At 39.2% G+C, this 22,821-nt stretch overlaps 1 protein-coding gene across 1 annotated transcript; it reads left to right on the top strand.

Moving 5' to 3' along the window:
* The first annotated feature begins 1,047 nt into the window (after positions 1-1,047).
* Positions 1,048-21,149, top strand: LOC134332875 (chondroitin sulfate proteoglycan 4-like). Its single transcript, XM_063014707.1, has 11 exons — positions 1,048-1,132; positions 4,191-4,354; positions 6,158-9,679; positions 10,751-10,841; positions 11,053-11,261; positions 13,686-13,862; positions 16,953-17,151; positions 17,321-17,452; positions 17,696-17,877; positions 18,279-18,456; positions 19,084-21,149. The coding sequence occupies exons 1-11, from the start codon at positions 1,048-1,050 to the stop codon at positions 21,147-21,149; spliced, it is 7,005 nt and encodes a 2,334-aa protein (XP_062870777.1).
* Positions 21,150-22,821: the final 1,672 nt, after the last annotated feature.

Raw genomic sequence — 22,821 nt, 5'->3', positions numbered from 1 at the left:
GTATGTATGTATGTATGTACAGTATGTATGTAGTGTGTATGTATGTGTGTATGTATGTATGTATGTAGTGTGTATGTATGTATGTATGTATGTAGTGTGTATGTATGTATGTATGTATGTACGTATGTATGTATGTATGTATGTATGTATGTAGTGTGTATGTATGTATGTATGTATGTATGTATGTATGTATGTATGAAGTGTGTATGTATGTATGTATGTATGTATGTATGTAGTGTGTATGTATGTATGTATGTATGTATGTATGTATGTATGTATGTATGTATGTATGTATGTGTGTATGTATGTGTGTATGTATGTAGTGTGTATGTATGTATGTATGTATGTATGTATGTATGTACAGTATGTATGTAGTGTGTATGTATGTGTGTATGTATGTATGTATGTAGTGTGTATGTATGTATGTATGTATGTAGTGTGTATGTATGTATGTAGTATGTATGTATTTAATATTTTAACTATTCATCATATGCCAAATTTTCTTCATCATCCTTTTCGTTCAAGGAATTGGAACATCGATTGCGAGCCAGACCTATCTAACATCACTACCTAACTTTACAAATGTTTTTTTTTGTTTTTTTTTTACACATTTACACAGACACACTGCAAAACCATTATTAGAACTGTGAAATTTCTTATAATTTTAAGGGGGACTGCATATTAATTAAAGCATATGCTTTTGGAATGGTATGTTCCACCACATATGCTCGTGGTCAGGTGTCCACATACATTTGACCATATCGTGTATAAACTGCGTTAATATTGTGTGTTAAACTCATGATCAGCTCATTTTGTTCACCACAAGAACCTCTACCATACAGACCAGAGAACCTGAGACTCGTCAGGTGGGCGGGGTTTTACTCAGCGTAGTGACGTCATAACATGTGCCCTGCAGGTACAGAGATTAGGTGACAGTGTTGAGAGAAAGTGAGTGAGGATGAGAGTTGTTTTCTGTATAATGTTCATATCTGTGGATAGAAAAGCACCCTAATCTAATAAAGAAACAGAACTAATGTAGGATGAACCATGTGGAGGTTTGTTCAGGGTGTGAGAACTTCACTGTGGAAGTTATTTTTACTGCTGCTGGTGATGAGAGGACTGGTGAGTGGAGGTGAGTTTATTATACAAGAAGAAACGTGATGCATGTTAGCTTCATTATATTTCTATTATTGCAACTGTGGAGGATTTAAACATGTTATAATTTGGTTTTATTTTTATTATATTTGCATGATTTACATCATTTATTAAGATATAGAGATAAAGCAGTAATAGTTATTAATCTATGCTAAATAATAAGCAACATACCTTAACATCTCAAAAGTGTCCCCAAAAGCATAAAGTTAAGTATAATTACAGTTAAAAAAAAATATAAAGGTTAGCTACAGCTACAGACTATTAACTAATATTAAGTCTCCTGCAGGTTAAGTGTCTGTACATGAATGAGTTATGAATTACTCCAGATGCATTTTCCTGTTCAGCCTTCATGTATTTGTCCACTGATTACAAAATAATAACCTTTTACACAGTTTTCCATTTTTTACAATTATTAATATATTATTTTCACCTACAGTTGGTAGAAAATGTTGTTAATACTGCATACAAATTCCCACTCTGCCAATTTTTTATGGGGCAGGTCTGTCTTATAATAAATTTTCATTCTAAATATCAGTAGCAGTATTATTAATAATAATTAAAAGATTTTTTTAAAGTAATTTAGCTGCATTTCACAATAGTTACCGATAGTAGTAGTTACCACAGACTAAAAATACTTATTCAAATATAATGTGACAGTGATATTTAGCTAATGCCAGCTAAATTCAACCTAAGCTTTACCAGCCAAATGTAAAGTGCTTTACAAATTAAATGTATTATTATTATTATTATTTAACCTAAGCGTGACCCAGGTTGTTGTTTTTTTTATTTAACAATGATAATGACAGTCTGAATCGAAAATGATCAATACCCAACACTGTTAAATTGGATTATCATATTTTTTGAGTACTACCATGGAATAACACTCACCAGTTACTTTTAGGACCAGTGAGACACCTGCCTTTTATATAATTATTTAAATAGTCAGCCATGTGGTGTCAGAACAGTGTATAAAATCATCTACAGTTTATGCTCACATCAAACTATGAAATGGGGAAAATAGTTGTGGAAGTGACTTTGACCATTGCATGGTTGTTTTTTACAGATGGGCTGGTTTTAGTATGACAAAAAATAGTTTTAATACTTTCACCAGAAAAGTGAAGAGAATATGAGAATGAGAAAGAGAATAAGAACGAGAGAGATGGAGAGAGAGTTTTTGATGTTTTCATGCCAGTAATCCACCTACTACATGGTAACATACATATGTTTGTGCCAAGGCGTAGTCCTAAATTACAACTGTCCTCTTCTCTGTTGTACACATAACAATCTGCTATTTTATCTACATTTATGATATTGACTGGATTTTTGAGCAATCTGAAAAGGGCAGTAAAAATGTGTAGAATATTGTAGATTATTATTCAGCATTACATATGGTCACACATGTGGTGTTAAGTAAAATTAAGTTATCACTCTTTACCATACAGAAAAATACTCTAGAGTCTGTAATAACCTATTAGAATTTGGCATGTGTAAGACTAAAACATTTGACAGTAAACTAAGAGATAATAGAGCATGTTCATTGATTGGCAACATTGACACACTGATCTAGAATTAACATGCATCCTTTTGTGCCTTTAAAAGGCTCTCGGTGTGTTAATGTGCATTAATTGAATTCAGATATATAGAACATTAAAAGCAGTTCAGGAAGCAGAACAGTCTGCATAGCTGAAGGGCATTGGTGGCACAGGGAGGCATTAAGTTGGTCAAGCTGACGAGTCTTTCAGCATGAGCACAGCATACATGGGAAATGTGATTGAGAGTGATCTATTGAACACAACAAACATCGGTTTAAAAGAATAATATAGTTAAAGCTACTTAACAGGATTTCTATAAGTACATGCTCAAATATTAATATATATCTGATAAACTACAGTAGTAAACAGACCTGTCAAACTTACTACATAAACACTTTATAACAATTCTTTGAGTTAACTGTGATTGAGTAATATGACAGATAATTATCAGGTTCCACATTTTACATTTTTATTTATTTATTTAACAGGCTTTTTACCCTCAGAATTGTTTTAAGGAACAGTACCAGGGACATAATTTTACTAAACTTTATTAAACAGAGACGAGTTGAATTTACCTACATTTCAATGACATTACACTAACATATCACAACACATTTTATAAGCTGTGCCCTCTGGCAAAAAAAGGGAAAGGAATGTGTGGGAGGCCGTCCGGAACAGTGGCCTAATGTACCATGGTGAGAGAGAGAGCGAGAGAGAGAGAGAGAGAGAGAGCGAGAGAGAGAGTAGAACAGCAATTGCTGTTCTCACTCCTGAAGCTATAAATAATTAGCCTTGTTTTCTTTTTCAAAGTTAATGCTCGTATGGCGACAGGGTTATTAAATGTAGGTTTTAGAGTCACAGGACACAGTGGCTATTTCATTCCAATTATGGTTGAGTTTAAAGTAATTTTAATCTAATTTAACTTATCTGTTGTGTTGTTTTGGACTGCCATAGACAGAAAATTACACATGTCTCTCTGTACTAGGAAAGAAAGTGAATGCATCTTTTATCAAAACACATATATAAGGAAAATTTAGAAGCAAGTGTTGATACTAAAATACATGACGATATAATGCAAACGACAGCAATAATAAAGCTCCTGGACTGACATATATGAACTAATGTCTTGTTAAATTTTACTTTGCATGCCAATGTTTGGGCTTCCTTGCCAAATGACAAACTTGGTTCATCTTTCTTTTTTTAGTTAATAACGATTCTACAGCCCAACAAATGCTAACATTCAATAACCATAAGCTTTTCTAGTCAACCATCTAACTGAGCATCTTGAAATACAAAGTACATGAATGCTGTCTGTTCGTCTGTTTGTCCGTCTGTCAGTCCATCCATTCATTCAACTATCTATCTATCTATCTATCTATCTATCTATCTATCTATCTATCTATCTATCTATCTATCTATCTATCTATCTATCTATCTATCTATCTATCTATCTATCTATCTATCTATCTATCTGTTTGATTCAATCTTTCACTTTTATTAAAGCCTCTTTCTATGGAGATGGTTTTGTACAGCAGAAAACTGTGGAGTCCTCCAGTAAAAACTCCCTCCATGTGCGCTTTCGGACCTCCAGCCCCAGTGGATTACTGTTCCTGGCTACGGGGGAGACAGATTTCCTCTGGGTGGCGTTACAGTTTGGACATATTCAGGTACATATGTTTCCAACCTACAGTATGTTTCTGTGTCACCACAGACACACCAAAACATAGGTTATAACAATATAACAATTGTAGATGTCCAAACACAGATGATCATTTAACCTGCCGAGATTTGCACAGTATATAGTAAATACTGCATTTAGTTACAAATACGCAAAAAAATTTAATTGTGCTGTACATGTGTATATGTATACATCTAAAATATATAGCTTTTAATTCTGAAGCTGTACTGTGGGTCTTTCTTTGGCATCCTGACGCTGATAACTACTAAAATACACCAAATAGCTCTAATCTTAAGGATGCCTAAAGATAAAATGAAAACAAAGATGAGGAATGTCTTATTACTTCCAGCTAGTAGGTGCTGAGATCATTTCACTACAAGTCCTTTCATGTTTTCTATGTGTTAAGGGGCTGATTCTGTAGTTACAGTGGATTCAGAAAGTATAGAGGTGTCTTGACTTTTTGTACATTTTTGCACATTTTGTATTATGGATTTGATTTTAAATAGTTATTGTTTAACTCAACAATCTACACTTAAAATGGATCAAATATCTAAAACTAAAATCTTTTGTTCACAGTATTTTGACCCTTTGTTTAATACATTGCAGAAGGTGTTCACATACTTTTGGCCATATGTTGTAACAATAAATATTAATTGTAATTCACTATATGGCCTAAAGTATTCGTACACCTGATCATGAGCTTGTTGGACATGATCACATTATAGAAACAAATATCAAAATGTCATGACTGCTGAGTTTTTTTTTTTCAGCTGTAACAACAGTCAGTGTTCTGAGAAGGCTGAAGTATGTCTGTGGGAATTTATACCCATTCAGTTAAAAGAGCATTTGTATGGTTGGGCACTATTGGTCAAGAAAGCCTCAATTGATGTTCCAGTTCATTCTAAAGCTGTTCCAAAGGGTCAGGGCTCTGTGCAGTCAAACTAAGCGTTTCTCTTCATGCCTTTATAGAGCTTGCTTTGTGGCACAGGCATATAGGAACAGGACAGTGCATTCCCTAAACTGTTTCTGCAAAGTTGAAAGAATAGAATTTGCTTTATATAATTGATTTATGAGCGGCACGGTGGCTCAATGGGTAGCACTGTCGCCTCACAGCAGGCCCCAGGCGGGGCAGTCCGGGTCCTTTCTGTGCGGAGTTTGCATGTTCTCCCCATGTCTGCATGGGTTTCCCAGTTTCCCAGTTCAATAACATGCAGTAAGGTTAATTGGACACACTGAATTGCCCTATAGGTAAATGAGTGTGTGTGTGTGTGTGTGTGTGTGTGTGTGTCTGCCCTGCGATGGACTGGCGCCCCTTCCAGGGTGTAACTGTGTGCCTTGCGCCCATTAAAAAGCTGGGATAGGCTCCAGCGCCAACCCCCCACGCGACCCTAATCGGATAAGCGGTTAAGAAAGTGAGTGAGTGAGTAATTCATTTATTACACCCATTAGCAGTTGTTGAGGCTAAAATACATGAATTCCATAATTAAAAGGGGTGTCCCAGTACTTTTGTTCACATACTGTACCTTGTGTATTTACATGTGACTTAAGTTACTTAAGGCTATCAAGCCATTTCACTGTTGTACAAACAATAATTGCAGTAAAGTGCAGTAAAACAATGAGGCGAAACCTGAACTTATCTCTGTAACGCATCATCACTTAACTGAAATAGATGGTTACTTATGTTGAGAAATTACATATATGTGGTTATTTCTCAAATAACAAACAATAATGTCTTATAATAAACAAACTTACGCTGTTAAATTAATCGAAATCCCATCCTATATTAACACAGGCTCAGATGGACTTTGGATCAGGAGAACGAACCCTATGGTCAGAGAAAGGAACTCTTCTGAATGACCTAGCCTGGCATTCCATTGAACTCCAACATAATGAGCACAACGTCACGTTGACAGTCGACAAAACCTCTCATAGCAGTGTGAGGATGCCAGGCCCTGACCTGGAGCTTAGTATTCAGGATGGACTCTATGTTGGTGGGCTTGATAACCTGGATAAACTCTACCTGTTAAATGAGATGTCCCATGTTGGCTTTCGAGGCTGTTTAGATGAGGTGCTCTTTAATGAACACAATCTCCTATCATCCTTAAGACCTTATTCTGGGTATAAAACGGTCCATGAGGTCTCATTAGGGTGCAGCCCTCAGTTTTCTGGCACTATCAATGACTCCATCAGTTTCTTCAGTTCCAAAGCGTATGTGTCTTTGCCTACATGGGAGGTGCCTCAGGAAGGGATGTTTGAGTGTGAGTTCCTTACATCAGCTGAAGATGGACTTCTGTTATACAGCACTGCAGGAAAAGGGGACTATGTGGCACTGGAGATACGAAACAAGCACCTTATTGCTGTGCTCAGAGTAGGTGGTAGCAAGACAACACTGTCATCCATAACAGCAGTGAACACAGGGGGCTGGCACTCTGTACAACTCTTTGTAGCCCCAAGGACACTTCATTTGACCATAAATGATGAGATGTTAAATTCCAGCTTTGGAGTAAAGTCTCAAACTCTCCAGCTTAACGGACCCCTCTTCTTGGGTGGGGTGGATGCTGGGACATATGCAGAGGTTCGCAGGAATGGCTTACTCTCTGTCGTTGGAAAGCACATAGGTGGAGGGTCCTTTAAAGGCTGTCTTAAAAATATCAAAATCAATGACCACACTGTGGGTCTGCCTAATGCTTTGGTCACCAAGGATGTCTCTGTTGGTTGTGAGCCAGTTAAACATGTCGCTCTGATCACAACCACAACTCCTGAGATTCTTCAGCCATACACATCTCAATCAGTTCAACAAGACAAGAAACACCTTAAGACCTTTTTAGTACTCAAAGACTTGGAGGTCCTGGAGGGTGGACGAGCACCTCTTGAGGCAAAGCACATCAAGGTGAACTTAGATTTTCACAAGCTTAAGATCCATCAATCCCAGATTATATTTCGCATTGAGGAGCAGCCAGTCCATGGACAGCTGAGGCTTGATGTTGACTATGCTGGTCAGGAAAATACCTTCAGCATGTTGGACCTTTGGTATGGCAGAATTATGTATGTCCATGGAGGCTTTGAAGATTCTCAGGACTTCTTTATGTTTTCTGTTTTTACCAGCACCAAGAAAGAGGTGCCTGGTTATCTAAATGGAAACCGCTTGCACAGGTTTAACATCACCGTCATGCCAATCAATGATACCCCAGAGCTCAGCCTTCCTGAGGGGAACCACTTTATTCTACTTAAGAACTCCAAACGACCTCTGACCACAGACATGCTCAGGGCTACCGACCCTGACACTAATGCCACAGACTTGGTTTTTACTCTGCTTGGTAACCTTACAGCAGATTCTGGATTCTTGGAACTTGAAGACAATCCTGGGAAAGCAGTGAATACCTTCTCGTACTTAGATCTAGAGCAGGGTAAGGTTAGTTTTGTCCACACTGGTGTTAAGAACTCTAGGATGGCCATCAGGGTGAGTGATGGGGAACACGTAAGCAATATGGTTATTATAAGGATTATGGCTGTCACATTGGAACACAAAATTATAAACAACAGGGGAATAGATGTGATCCAGGGTGAAAGTTCCAATATTGGTATTAGACATATAGCTGTGCAAGTAAACATACCCAAGCAGGCAGTGGAAATTCGTTATGATGTAACAGAGCTGCCGATTTATGGCGAGTTGCAAAGGTTGCATTCCAGTGGCGAGTGGAAGCAGACCAGCACCTTCACACAGAAACTTCTGGAAAAAGAGCGACTCAGATACCTTAGTACTTTCAAAAGAACCCAGTTAAGGAATCTTACAGACAGCTTTAAGTGCAAAATCAGTATTGGTTCTGTATCTGCAGATGAAATTCTTGTTCTGGTAAGAGTCAAATGGATTCATTACAAAGTGACAAGGAGTAAGATGGAGGTAGACAGTAACACAAAAGTCACAATTACCCCTCAGGAATTTAAGATAGTATCTAAAGGTTTAAAATTGTCGGAGGATGATATTCACATACGCTTGCTGAGTTTACCAAAGAGGGGGTCTTTGCTTTTGAATGATGAGCCCCAAAAGAAGAACTCCACCTTTAGTCAGAGGGACATCACAAATCACAGCCTGCACTATAAGCTCTTTGAAAAAGCACTCGAAGACTTGAAAGATGTGTTCAGCTTTCAGGTTTTTTCAAAACACTCCTTCTCTGAGAAACATGACTTCAGGATTAATATCAAAGCAAATGTTGATAAAATAGTCCTGAGAAATAATGGACTTTACCTCTTGGAAGGGCACAGTAGGGTCATAACCAAGAATATGCTTTTTGTGGAGACTCACAGCAACAGAACTGTACACTATTCCATCATGAGCAGCCCTCAACATGGCAAATTAATAAAGATAAACAATTCCAGTTCCAACACCAGTGGGAACAGTATAGTAGAGTTCTCAAATCAGGACATTCTAGAGGAACACATTTTGTACATTCACGACAACAGTGAAACCACATGTGATGCCTTTACATTTTGTGCCTCTGTGTCATCGCTAAAAGACCAAGCTCTAATAACCACAAAGGGCATCTACAACATCTCCATCCAGTTGGTCAATGATGAAAAACCTGTCCGTGTTGTTGATAAAGTATTCCATGTTGTCCGTGACAGCCAAAAGCTTTTGACCTTGGAGGATCTTTGTTACCATGACCCTGATTCAGACTATGATGATGGACAGTTGCTTTATACCAGGCGGGGAATCCCAGTGGGTGAGCTAGTCTTGGTAAACAACACATCCCACAAGCTTTATCAGTTCCGTCAGAGAGATCTTGAAGAAAAGCGGGTGTTGTTTATACACAAAGGTGTGAGCTACGGGCGCTTTGTCTTCTTCGTATCCGATGGCAAGCATTATACCTCAAGCCTTTTGGAAGTTAGTGCCCAGGATCCATATTTAATAGTGGCTAACAACACAGGTCTACTAGTCAAGAAAGGCCAAAATGTAATAGTGCGCTCTACCAACTTCAGCGTGACCACCAACATGGATGTTCGAAGTGACGAAGATGTGCTGTTTGAGATATTTCTTCCCCCATCTCATGGTACTTTACTGTGTGATGGAATAGAAGCAGATGCTTTTACACAGTATGATCTGAAGGCAGGACATGTAGTTTACAGTCACGATGACAGCAGAAACCTTAAGGACTCCATCAGTCTTACAGCTACGGTAAATGGACTGCGTCTGGATGTGACCGTGGGAGTAAAAGTGTACCTTGAAAGCCATCAGCAGCCTCCACAAGTGACACACAACAGCACTGTAGTTGTGGAAGAAGGAAAACCAGTTCAGATTAGCAAAGAGCAACTTGAGGTTTGTTTTACACTCATAACTTTATTATATTTAATGAACAAGATGGTCTGAAATTCATGGTTGTTACATCTTAAAACTGTGATTAATTATTAATCCAGTTGACTTTTAAACTACATCCCAGTGTGATTCTATAAAGGCTAATTCGTTGATTGGTTATTTTATTTATTCCCAAAGGAAAATTGATAATTTACTCACTTTCTTAACCACTTATCCAATTAGGGTCACGGGGGGTAGGGGTGGGGTGCTGGAGCCTATCCCAGCTTTTCAATGGGCTCAAGGCACACAGTAACACCCTGGACGGGGCGCCAGCCCATAGCAGGGCAGACACTCATATATACACACACACACATTCACCTATAGGGCAATTCAGTGTCTCCAATTAACCTGACTGCATGTTTTTGGACTGTGGGAGGAAACCGGAGCTCCCGGAGGAAACCCACGCAGACACGGGGAGAACATGCAAACTCCGCACAGAAAGGACCCGGACCGCCCCGCCTAGGGATCAAACCCAGGACCTTCTTGCTGTGAGGCGACAGTGCTACCCACCAAGCCACTGTTTAATAATGTCATTTTATAACCCCACAAAATAGGCCCACTTATTTATCTAAATAATTTAGTAAATGTTAATGATTGTGGATATTGTGGTATATTTTGACAAAATTGGCTACTGCTATATGAATTATTAAGAACTTAACAAACCAAATTAAGACTTAAATGCTACTCCTTTCAAGTGATTCCTAGTTTTTTATTTTTTTATGCCGTCAATCAATGTTCAGACTAACAGAGCTGGATTTCTGCACTGTGGTCTATTGCCTTTTTGGGAAAGCACTGTACACTATGTGGTAGTGGGGCAGTGGGGTGGGTAGGTTTGGGATATTAGGAGACTATGGTTACAGTTTATGTGTTATGCATATTATTTTAATTTAGTAGTTTTCAGGCCTTAAAAAACATTATACAAAGTGGTTGGGCACTTAATGGCACAGCGCTCCAATGTGCTAGCCCACCACTATGGACATATCAAGCTCTCAAGTTCAAATCTTAGCGGTGCTATTAACCTGGCTTGTCATCCAGCCAGACACTAATGACTGTATCAGAGTTATGGAGGTCGGCAGGGTTTATTGCCATTGCAGAAATGTGGTGAAACCTCTGCTTTCTGGTCATGGTATCTGCACGAGTTGTGGATGATTTACAGAGGGAAGAGTGTGACTCCATATGCTCCATCACTGGCATCCTAGCCATCCTAATACCAAACAAAAAATATTTATTATTCAATTTGGATAAAACCTGTTCAGGTATTTAATTGGAATGTGTGAAATTGTGCAATATTGTTTTGGTGATATATTATTTTTAAATTGTTATAAAGTACACTTAAGTAATTTGTTTTGTTGTACCACTGGATGTTTTAAACATAACCGTAAAGGAGGGATCTTCAAAAGCCTTAACTCAAGAAGTCATTAAAATCAGCAGCCATCACTTCAAAGGGCTCCACTTCCTGTACCATGTGATAGAGGGTCCACATCATGGTCGTATAGAGCACTCCAGGATACCTGGTGTTCCTATCCCATCTTTCACCAGTTTGCAGGTCAGTTTTATATTAGTTCTCTATGCTTTATAAAGTATGGGTGGGAAGTTATATACACCGATCAGCCATAACATTAAAACCACCTCCTTGTTTCTACACTCTCTGTCCATTTTATCAGCTCCACTTACCATATAGAAGCACTTTGTAGTTCTACAATTACTGACTGTAGTCCATCTGTTTCTCTACATACTTTTTTAACCTCCTTTTACTCTGTTCTTCCGAGACGATCACTCATCTATTGCTGCTGTTTGAGTTGGTCATCTTTTAGACCTTCATCAGTGGTCACAGGACGCTGTCCACAGGGTGCTGTTGGTTGGATATATTTTTGGTTGGTGGACTATTCTCAGTACAGCAGTGACAGTGAGGTGTTTAAAAACTCCATCAGTGCTGCTGTGTCTGATCCACTCATACCAGCACAACACACACTAACACACCACCACCATGTCAGTGTCACTGCAGTGCTGAGAATGATCCACCACCTAAATAATACCTGCTCTGTGGTGGTCCTGTGGGGGTCCTGACCATTGAAGAACAGCATGGAAGGGGGCTAACAAAGCATGCAGAGAAACAGTCAGTAATTGTAGAACTACAAAGTGCTCCTATATGGTAAGTGGAGCTGATAAAATAGACAGCGAGTGTAGAAACAAGGAGGTGGTTTTAATGTTATGGCTGATCGGTGTATAAATATCCAAATGAAGTTTACACAATATACAGTCCAGTCCACACCGTGGTACAGTAGATGGCAGTGTGCACTAAGATAGGCCAGTGGAAGTGCCAACAGAATCTGTAAAAAAGATAATACAGGTTTACTGGGTGCTTACATACATTTACATGCAACCATACAGTTTACCACCTGGAATGTAAACATTGTCTATTAACGAATAAAGAGAAACAGTCACATTTGGCTGTTATTTATGTATTTATTGATTATGGCCTTTAAGACTATTCTGACTCCTGGTGGCCATGTGGATTGTATTTTTTCAAAACATCCTGTCTTCATCTTAATGGCTTGTTCATTGTTCCTTTGATTCTATCAATCCATCTTTTTGCTGGCTGTCCTCTTTCATTTTACCATCAGCTCTTGTAAGTGTAATTGTCTTTTCCAGTGTATTGGTTTTTCTCATAATGTGCTCAAAATAATTGAGCTTCAGTTTGGTTATCTAGTGAGAGGTTGGGTTTGATTTGGTTAAGAAGCCATTTTTTGTCTCCAAAGGTATTGATATTCTTCCTGTCCTGCGTTTGATTGTCCAGCCTTTACATCCATAAAGGACTACAGAGATGACCATAGTCTGGATAATATTGATATTTGTTTAGAGAGACAAATAAAGATCTGTACATCTTGTTCTTCCTGGTGCCAGTCTGTGTTGTATTTCCTGACTGCAGGATTATTTGTTGTTTTATTTTATCCAAGTACACAAAAGCTGTCCACCACATCAACTTATTTTCCATCAATAGTAAAGTTATTCGTCTTTCTTCTTCACATTGAGCTGAAGTCATATCAATTTACTCTGTTCTTTAACTTTTCGAAGGACTTTCACGTGTTAAAGGTTACATCCACATATTAAAGGTTATTGATGTTTCTTCCACCAGTCTTGATTCCCTGATTATCTTCCTTCAATCCTGCTTCTCGCATTATATGTTCAGAGTTCAGGTTGAACAGGAATGCTGACAGAATGCATTTTTGTCTAACTCATTTGCCAGTGTGAAACCAGCCTGTTGGTCCATTTCCTGTAATGATTAGTGTAGAGATTCTGCATTAAAACGATGAGATGCTCTGTTATTTCCATCCTGAGGACATTACAGTTGAAAGCTTTGCTGTGATCAGACATCCATTAAATGCACATCTGCCATCATATCTCCTGTTCTGCTGCCTTTTCTGAATCCTGCTTGCACATCTGGCAGTTTCCTTTCAATGTAAGGCACCAGTCTGTGTTTAATAATCTTCAGAATAATGGGTGTTTGTATATGCAGTCTCTTAAAAAAGTCTGTTTAATGATAAGCTAATGTATTTTCCCCCTTAAACCATTTGTGAAAAAAGCCAGAAGAAACTAGACTGTCTGTAACAGCAATGTGCATGATCAGTGAAAATGCAGTCTAGTGTTTTTCCTGCTTTATACAGACAGACATTCCAGACCTATTTACTAACTCCCAACTAGGAAACATTTAGACCTACCAGTCTACCTACTGCAGATTTTGGGAAATAGAAAAAAGTACCCGGAGGAAACTCAGCTATACATTGAAAGAGCAAACTTCTTATGTACAGTGACTAGAGATGAGGTTTGAACCCAAGTTTCCAGGGCTCTAGTGCTGTTTTATGTCCATATTTAGTTAGTTTAAAGCTGTTAGGATTTTTTTGTCATTTAGGCTAGACCTGTACATTTTAAGATTTACAATGAATAAATGAACACATTTTTTATTGTACAGGTTGAAAACAAGTTTATATTCTACATCCATGATGGCAGTGAGACAACGACAGATAATTTCACACTCATTGTAAACAACACAGACCTCCACAAGCAGAGCATCCCTCATGTTCTACATGTGACTATAACACCTGTAAATGATGAAGCTCCCGTTGTGACTGCCAACAGGATCCTAAAGGTAAGATTAACATCATAAAGTATTACTGCACATTAATGATAATTTCACTTCTAATATTTGTAATTAACTTTAATTTAAACATTAGATGTGTAGTATTGTGTAGTATTAGTAATTAGTAGTAATTGACCACTTGTCCCTGTAAGCAAAATAGTTATGTGTAATTTAAGTTTAAGTGTAGTTCTTGGGGCAAAGCTTTTTATCATTCTGCATAGATTTAACTTAGCTCTAAAACACTTCAAAATGTACAGCAAGGAAATGTAGCCAAATGCGGTTTAAGCCCCACCATTGCCACTCTTGGGCCCTTGAGCATGGCCCTTAACACTCAGTTGCTTGTTTTGTATTCAGCTATAAATGTAAGTCGCTTTGGATAAAAGTGTCTGCTAAATGCGACAAATGTAAAGGCTAAAAACGACAATTTTGTCAACAAGCCAGGCTGCTGGAGGGGATGTGTAGATGGTGGGGATGTAAGGAATGTTTTCTTGCCACACATTGGGCTTTTTGATAGCAATCAAGCATTGTTTAGATGCCACAGCCTGTCTGAGTGTTGTTGCTGACCACGTGGTTACAGTTGATCCATCAGATAATGCCAATTTTCAGCTTGATATCTCACCAGGTTTTGAGCAAGGAGGGTCCTACCAAAGATCATTATGTTGTTTCTAAAGTTGCCAGTAACTATAAAAACACTGAAGATTCCCAAGTTTCTGATCTTTTGTGACCCAGACCAGGATAAAAGCTGCCACAAAGGACAAATGAATTCATAAATACTTCCCTTTATTAAATACATTCAGTGATGGCCGTTAAGCTAGAAAATTAAAGATAGATTCCAAAGGAAATTAGCTAGAAATTATACTAGGTATTAAGTCAATATTGAAATGACATTGTGGTAATGACACATGCACTACAGATGGGATGAAAATATATATTTGGCGTACTTGTTTGAAAAGGCATCCAGCGTAGTTTTAAGTTGAATCCTTCCTGCTCAATTAGTCCAAAGTTAGTTTGCTAAATCATGTATGCCAGATCATTCATTTATAATGAATTAATAACCGTGTCACTTTACCACATATGATAAAAATGATTTTACTGAGATGCTTGGAGACTTGATACAGCACATCTGCTTTATTTTACAGTCCTTAAAGTAAGCACATGTTGCTCATTCCTGCTTATTTAAGCGTGTGTGTGTTGCTGTTAGGCAGTGTTATCTGTCGGCATTCCTTACATTCCACACTTTATCCCCCCACACGAGGATTGAGTGGGTTTATTTAGGGGCTTGATGGGATTCACATGTCTGTGAAACAGTGATGTGTTGCACACTAATGTGTCGACAACTAGTCTGCAGTTTATCTGCTGAAAGAGCACTGAAGTGCTTTAGTTATTAGAAAGAGAAATGTTAGACTAAATCTTATTATTAAGACGTTTATTATATAAGCAGTAATGATATTTGGAGCTTTTTGTGTGTCATGTGATGAAACAAAAATAACTTCAAATAAAACCTGAAATTATACAGAGTAAAAACGCATCACATTATAAAAGTGTTGTACAAAAATACCTTCCCTTGTTACTCACAAGCTTTTTAATGGTTCAGCGGTAAAGCTACTAAACTATTGATCAGAAGGTTCAGAGTTCAGTAGCTTGGATTTCATCCTGTAACAGCCAGGCTTTTAGCCAGCCATGTAAAATACAATATTAACCTCGTTTATGTTGAAGCCTACTATAAAAGTCAATCATAGTGCTTTTCCACCAAAATAATCATAGTTCTTGCACCAGTTCTTTTCAGGTTTCTTCGAACCTTGGTGTTTTGTAGAGACCTGCGTTTCCACCAGTTTTTGGGAACTAAGCATGCGTCATTAACGGTGGGCATTACACAATGAAAGTAAAGAGTAGTAACATGATGGCGGAGTGATGGCGGAGTGTTTAGATTACCTGCGAGCATTTCACGGTTCGCGCTGAAAAACCAAGTTTTCTGTGGTGCCAGATTAGAATGCTAGTTCTCTGTCTGGAAACACGTGGAACCAGTTCAAAATCAAGTTTGCGAACCGGAACGGAGCCGGATCCATGTCGGTGGAAAAGGGGTATCAATTACCTAAAATGTCCTACAGTAACAGTACGACACAATCTAAGGAACTTCTTGTAGAGCCAAATAGTCTAAAGATGAAGACTAACTAAAACGGTGGTGAATTTAACCAGCAGTAGTAAGGGGATGGTGTGGTCTCTCTACAGATAGACACTTTATCTGTCACAAGTGGTACAACAGGATACTGTGTGGTACATGAATCATATAAAAAGAAAACAACGCACAACAGCAGCAAAAAAAGAGGTGCAAAAATGTGTGAGTTACCACCCAGGTTAGGTCCTTCCTGTCTTGTGCTGTACAGCTGCCACACCATACAGTCATGCAGAGACAGAGGACCTGCATCAGGACCTGAATAAGTGGCATAACGTTAGGGCACATAATTAGACAATTCTTTTGGAGGATGTTGGGTATGATCTAGTTATGCAGCAGAATGATACAAAGTTCAAATTTACATCTGAATGACTGAAAATAAATAAAATAAAAACTTTTGAAGTTGCCTAGTCAAAGAGACATTGGGAACACTTGTACAGACTTTGTTTTGATTTTAATTGTGAGATTGTATAATTGGGGCGGTACGGTGGCTCGGTGGGGGGCAGCACGGTGGCTCAGTGGGTAGCACTGTCGCCTCACAGCAAGGAGGTCCTGGGTTGGATTCCCATGCGGGGCGGTCCGGGTCCTTTCTATGTGGAGTTTGCATGTTCTCCCTGTGTCTGCGTGGGTTTTCTCCTATAGCTCCGGTTTCCTCCCACAGTCCAAAGACGTGCAGTCAGATTAATTGGAGACTCTGAATTGCCCTATAGGTGAATGGGTGTGTGTATGTGTGTGCGCGTGTCTGCCATGTGATGGACTGTCGCCCTGTCCAGGGTGTTACTGTGTGCCTTGAGCCCATTGAAAAGCCCAGTGACCCTAATTGGATAGGCAGTTAGGAAAGTGAGTGAGTATAATTGCAAACATTTATAAAGCACAGATCGCCACAACACCATAAAAACATGTAACTTTGTGATATGTCATTACAGGTATGGGTGGATTCTGTTACTCAAATCACCACTGATGACCTCAGTGCTACTGACCTTGACTCTCCTCCTGAGAGTCTGGAGTTCATTATAACTCCCCCGAGCAATGGACACCTGGCCCTTAAGAGCGCCCCCTCTAGACCCGTCCTGAATTTCACCCAGGCTCACATCCAACACGGCCAGCTGGTCTTCGTACATACCGGTGAGAACTGACATCATAAAGGCGTTTTTTTTAAGTTTGAGAGCACAAATCATGCAAACCACTTACTTCGTGTTTATGACAAATGCACTTCTAATATTTTAGAATCACATGTGCCTGGAATCAGGCTTAATAATTAATTGTAAATTGTATGTTTCTTTTTTATTGAAAGGTGCCATGTCTGGTGGATTCCACTTTCAGGTCAATGATGGAAAAATTTTTGCACCAAGGCAAATCTTCAGCATCACTGCCAGATCTTTCGTCCTCAGCCTAGAGAGGAACTGTGAACTCAAAGTGTTTCCAGGTCATTTTACTAAAGAACTGAAAATTAATATTAACTGTTTTTTGTTAGCAGTACCTACGTCATGTTTAAAGTCTTTTATACCAGAAGCTAAGCTTGCATTATGAGGACGGGTTACCAAATTTACCAAGGGTACTTTGTTATAATACAAGCTACTACAAAATGTGGGATAACAGATTATTCAGAAGTTAAAAAAAGAGTATTTTTGTCAGCATTATGAGGGCTTTGTTTACTCTGTTTTTATAGGTTCCTCAGAAGTCATTTCTGAAGCTCACTTGTTGATTGTCAGCAGTGACCATGATGACATTGATGGGAATCACACTATTGTTTATTCTGTCACCTCTCCGCCGAGACTGGGCAGACTGGTCTGCGTGCAGGAGGACGATTCCACAGACATGAAGCCAATATCCACATTCACTCAAAACATGGTGTGTTTGAAATTTAGTACTTGGTGTGGAGTATATACATAGATATGTGACACTTAGTTTGTAAATATGTGGCACTGCTGGTAGTGTAGGTGCAGCACAGCTCAGAGATTCTGGGGTCTGAAGAAAATTTGTCCTCATAGGTTTCTTTTTACCATCTGTTTTCCCTGGGTATGCTATTTGACCAAATGTATGTGGTTCTAATTATTAAGCTTTGGTGTTTCTGACCCTCCACCCATTACATGTGATTCCCCATCCAGCATTCCCTTCCTAGACATGACCACGGGCAGACCACGGGCAAGCCTCTGGCATTGCAGAAACTCGAACTTGATACTTGAATGTCTGTGGATGTGGATTTGGAACCAGGATTAAATATTTTTCTGTTTTTTGTTGTTGTCCTTCAGGTTAATGCTGGTGTGGTTGTATATGAACAAACTGAATCAGTTGGATGGACGACAAGAGACTCCTTCATCTTCACTGTGTCTTCACCCCCTGCCTCCATCCCATCTCACACATTCAACATCCATATCTCCTATGATAACACCGGCCCGGAACATAGAAGTGTTCTACTCGTCAACACAGGTAATATAATCTGAGTGTCAGATTGGTTAAAATGAATGACTTCACATTAAATGCTGACCCTGTTAAACATTGATTTTCACTCATTGACCACTATATGTACTGTATGTACTTTCATTGGCCATTTTATGAGCTATACCTATTATTGCACTTGCTTATTGTACTAGTCACCTAGACTTAAACCTACACAAACATGATTCTGCACACAATTTAGCACTTTTTCACACCACACAGAAAAATTGGCCCTATAATTTTGCTGGTCTAGAACCAGTGAACTTGTGACGCAACTGGCCGATGAGTGTTGGGGGGTTGGGGGGGGGGGAGTCACCACAGTGATGTTGTTTATGCACCTTTTTACTAATTTACTAGTTAAAGCAAGAGAACTGCAGCAAAAACATCAGTAATTAATCATCAGTGGTTAGCGAAAGAACCCAACACATGCAATACTTGCGATATGGTCCTCATGACAAATACCCTCCTTGCCCAGTGTGGGTGTCATGCGGCAGGCAGAATTTAGCCTGAAATTGACTTAATTCAAATTAGGACAAATAAAAAAGAAAATGATTAAAATCACACACAAAAAGTATTAATTCCATCTTAATGTCTTTTCATGTGTGTGTTTGTGATTAGGTGCTGCTGTCCCCGAAGGCGGTCAAGTCAGGATTAAAAAATCTAATCTGGATGCATCAAATCTTTTGGTTAAGTTGCCAATAGAAGAGCGTCACACATATGAGATCTGGTTTCGAGTCACTACACTACCACGCTGTGGGACCATTGTCGTAGGTGATCGGAACCTGACCAATGAGAAGCCGTACTTTTCCCAGTTGACCCTTAGCAAATATGGCATTGTGTACGTGCATGATGACTCAGAGACCTTTTTGGACAGTTTTAGTTTTGATGTGTGGTTGAATCCCAAGGGGAAACATGTTCAGCAGTCCCAGGAAACTGACCTTATGGTCTCAGAGACTTTCAACATTACAGTGACCCCGGTTAACGATCTGCCTCCTTTACTTAGAACCAAAGCGCCGGGTGTTTCGGTGGTCGAAGGAGACACTGTCACTTTAGGTCCTGATAACCTTCATGTAGAAGATGGGGACACTTTACCTGAGGACATTTATTTCACCATGATAAGCAAGCCCAACAATTGGTATCTGGCCTTGGAAGGTCGGTTTAATGAGTCTTTAGACAATTTTACCCAGGCTGATGTGAATAAACAAAGAGTACACTTTGTTCAAAATGGGTCTCCATCTTCAGAAAGGATCTACTTTAGCATAACCGATGGTTCACATACACCACTCTACCATGTGTTCAACCTTGAAGTTCAGAATATCACCCTGAATGTGGTAAATAACACTGGTTTAACTCTTTTACAAGGACAGACTGAAGGAATCATAACACTTGAGCACTTGGCAGCAGTGACCAACAAGAGAAATGCAACTATAAAATACTACATAACAACACCATGTCATGGAAGGCTCCTAAAAATGGACAAGCAGGTCACACATTTTGTTCAGGAGGATCTTAAGTCTGGCAGAGTAAAGTATCAAATGACAGATTTATCCTCATCATGGGATCGTTTTGAGTTCTCAGTTCTTACCACTGGTAACAACTTGACTGACCAGGTCTTTAATGTAATAGTCAGGCCACTGATTCAGCTTAAAGAACACATCCAAATTCCTGCAGGTATCTCTGTAAAGTTAGAGAGGGATGTTCTAAATGCCACTGAGCTGGCTTCCATCACCGACAGTGACCCCATCTTTGAAATTATAGTTCCTCCGAGACATTTCCAGTTGGTAAAGGTGACAGCTGATGGTAATTCAGAATCTGTGGAATCATTTTCCTTTAGAGATGTTGAGCAGGGAAGGATTGCCATTGAGGAACACATCAATCTCAATTCTGTAGATGCGCAGAACAAAACTGTAAATGCAACCGAGTCGTTTGTCTTCATTTTAAAGGCAGCAAATGTTCAACCTGCCAAAGGAGAGTTTGTTTTCACAGTCTTACCATATGACCCTACTACCACAAAACATGGTATTTCAAAAGTTCCTCTGCAGCCAACCAGACTTCCTCTATTTGACAGAACCACGAATTATGTTTCTCTTGTAAACCAGACATCGCAAAGTATTTCAACCACGAGATCACACTGGTTTCCTTCAAAGACCAAGCCAAGGAATCGGTGGGGTAACCACACTCGAGGCAGATTCCCAGTTTCCACTGTGCCCAAGTCCACAGCCACTAAACATAAAAGCCCTCACAAGAACATTCCAGTCAGGGTAGAGTCTCTACCAAGACCTGCGGCTGACCCCCTGCTGATAATCCTACCCCTCCTGGCCTGCCTCCTGCTCATTGTTATTCTGGTTGTTTTAATCCTGGTTTTAAGGCACCAAAGAGAAAAGCGAACCCAGCCAGCTGTGATAGAGGTTCATCCTGAGAACTCTACAGAGGACCTGGTTCCCCAGAGTCCTTATCTTGGAAAGCCTGAGAGAAGCATAACTGTCCCCTCTGTTGTAGTGACCCCACTTACCCAGAGATGCCAAAGAGGCCCTGTCCTAGATGCAACACATAATGGATCACTGCTACCAACAATAGCACTTCCTGACTCTTCAATGCTCCAATGGACTTCACTGGACTCAGAAGGAAGTCAGCAGTGCCCATCTGGCACACCAAATCTCAGACCAAATCAATACTGGGTTTGATGCATCACCAGCAAACTGTAAAGGTAGAATTTAGGGGTTTACAGGCTCCACAAGTCTTTCTTCACAATTCCAGCAGTCTAGCTTCACAGGAAGAAACCCACATGGCTAAGCCAGTCAACTAGCTAGAGAAATTGCCTATGATGTTCATCAGTTCTTAACCCTTTGAGGCTAAAATACTTCTTGACTTGCTGTAAATGTGCACATACATAGACATAGACAGTAGTTTGGTGTAGCCATGAAAAGGGCAAGTCTGACCACAACTATTACACTGAGCCACAAGCATTAAGTTGAGAAAATCTTGAAACCTCAGTACAGATCTTACAGAATCATAAAATTCACTAGCCAAGAATTTCATGTTGAGTAATTTTCTAAATACTGACCAGAATACAACTGAACACCTTTAGAACAGGAAGGTCAGTTGCAGGTCGGGCCTTCCTATTCAACATCAGTATTTGACCTCACAAATGCACTTTTGGCAAAATGGGCACACATTGTCACACAGACACACTCCCAAAATCTGAATGTGAGAAGTGTGTGTGGGAGCGGTGATCGTTGTGGATTTGGGAGGCGACTCCTTATCAGTTCCCATGGTTTTAGAACAGGGTATCAAACAAGCTCATGGTCAGGTATCAACGTACTTAAAATATTGTACACAGTGGAGTTGAATATTAGGTTTGCTTTCCTTATATTTGTTTAAAACGACAATAAACTTGCAATAAACCCTCAGAGTAAAAAGTATGCATTCCAATCAAGAAATGCTGCAGAAGTCCATTAAAATTTTAGGACCGTCATGACAATTACCTTACAATTGTACGTAGACAAAATGTTAAAACTTATTCATGCCCTTCTTACTCCCTGGTTCTGGATTGCCACACCCAGGTTAAGAATCTTTAATTAATTTGATGTATAATAATTGAATACAAGGGAAATACACTTACACAGTCTGCACGGTTATTAAACAGGCACATATTTTTAGGCACATATGAGAAAATTAACCTGCTTTTTTTTTATTATTTTTTTTCAGTTTTTCACTTCCTTCTTTGTGAAAAAGCCCACAGGGTTGGCTGTGTTTGAGCTTTGAGTGAAGGTTTCTTGGCATTCTTTATCTATGAAGATTTATTATGGAATAGCTTTACTGTTACACCCAAAGTATTCGAGCCAACTGAGCGTGTTCTCTCTGTAGGTTATTTAATGTTATAAGAATGTTTTAGATCAGTACTGGCATGTAGTCCCAGCACAGACCAGACCTTTTCTTAAGTTTGGTTAATGTGGTTGTGTTTATGTTTTTGAAAAAATAAATAGCTATTTATTTTAGTCTGTTGTATTTTATTAAGGGTGTCACAGTGGCAATAGCTGGTAAAGTGGGTGCAGCACTGCTCCTGGGGGACCTTTGGTTTAATACTTACCTCTGGTCTATCTGTTTCCAAGAAGTTTGCCATGTCTTTTCTGTGTCTGTGTAAGTTCTGTCCAGGTATTACAGATTCCTCTTAGCGTCCAGTGACATGACTGTACATGGACTGGCTGCTCTGCTTTGATTCAGGTGTGAGTGAGTAGACAGGTAAGTATGTGATGCTCTGCAAAGGATTGTCATCTGCCTCAGGGTGTATTCCTACCTTATGCCTAATGTTTTTGGGTAGGTTTTAAACTCATCATGACTAGGATTATTAGGATG

The sequence above is a fragment of the Trichomycterus rosablanca genome, chromosome 18 (genome assembly GCF_030014385.1).
Source record: "Trichomycterus rosablanca isolate fTriRos1 chromosome 18, fTriRos1.hap1, whole genome shotgun sequence".
NCBI classification, from domain to species: Eukaryota; Metazoa; Chordata; class Actinopteri; order Siluriformes; family Trichomycteridae; genus Trichomycterus; species Trichomycterus rosablanca.
Note: the sequence above shows the minus strand (reverse complement) of the source record. Positions and strands in the feature narration are given on the sequence as shown.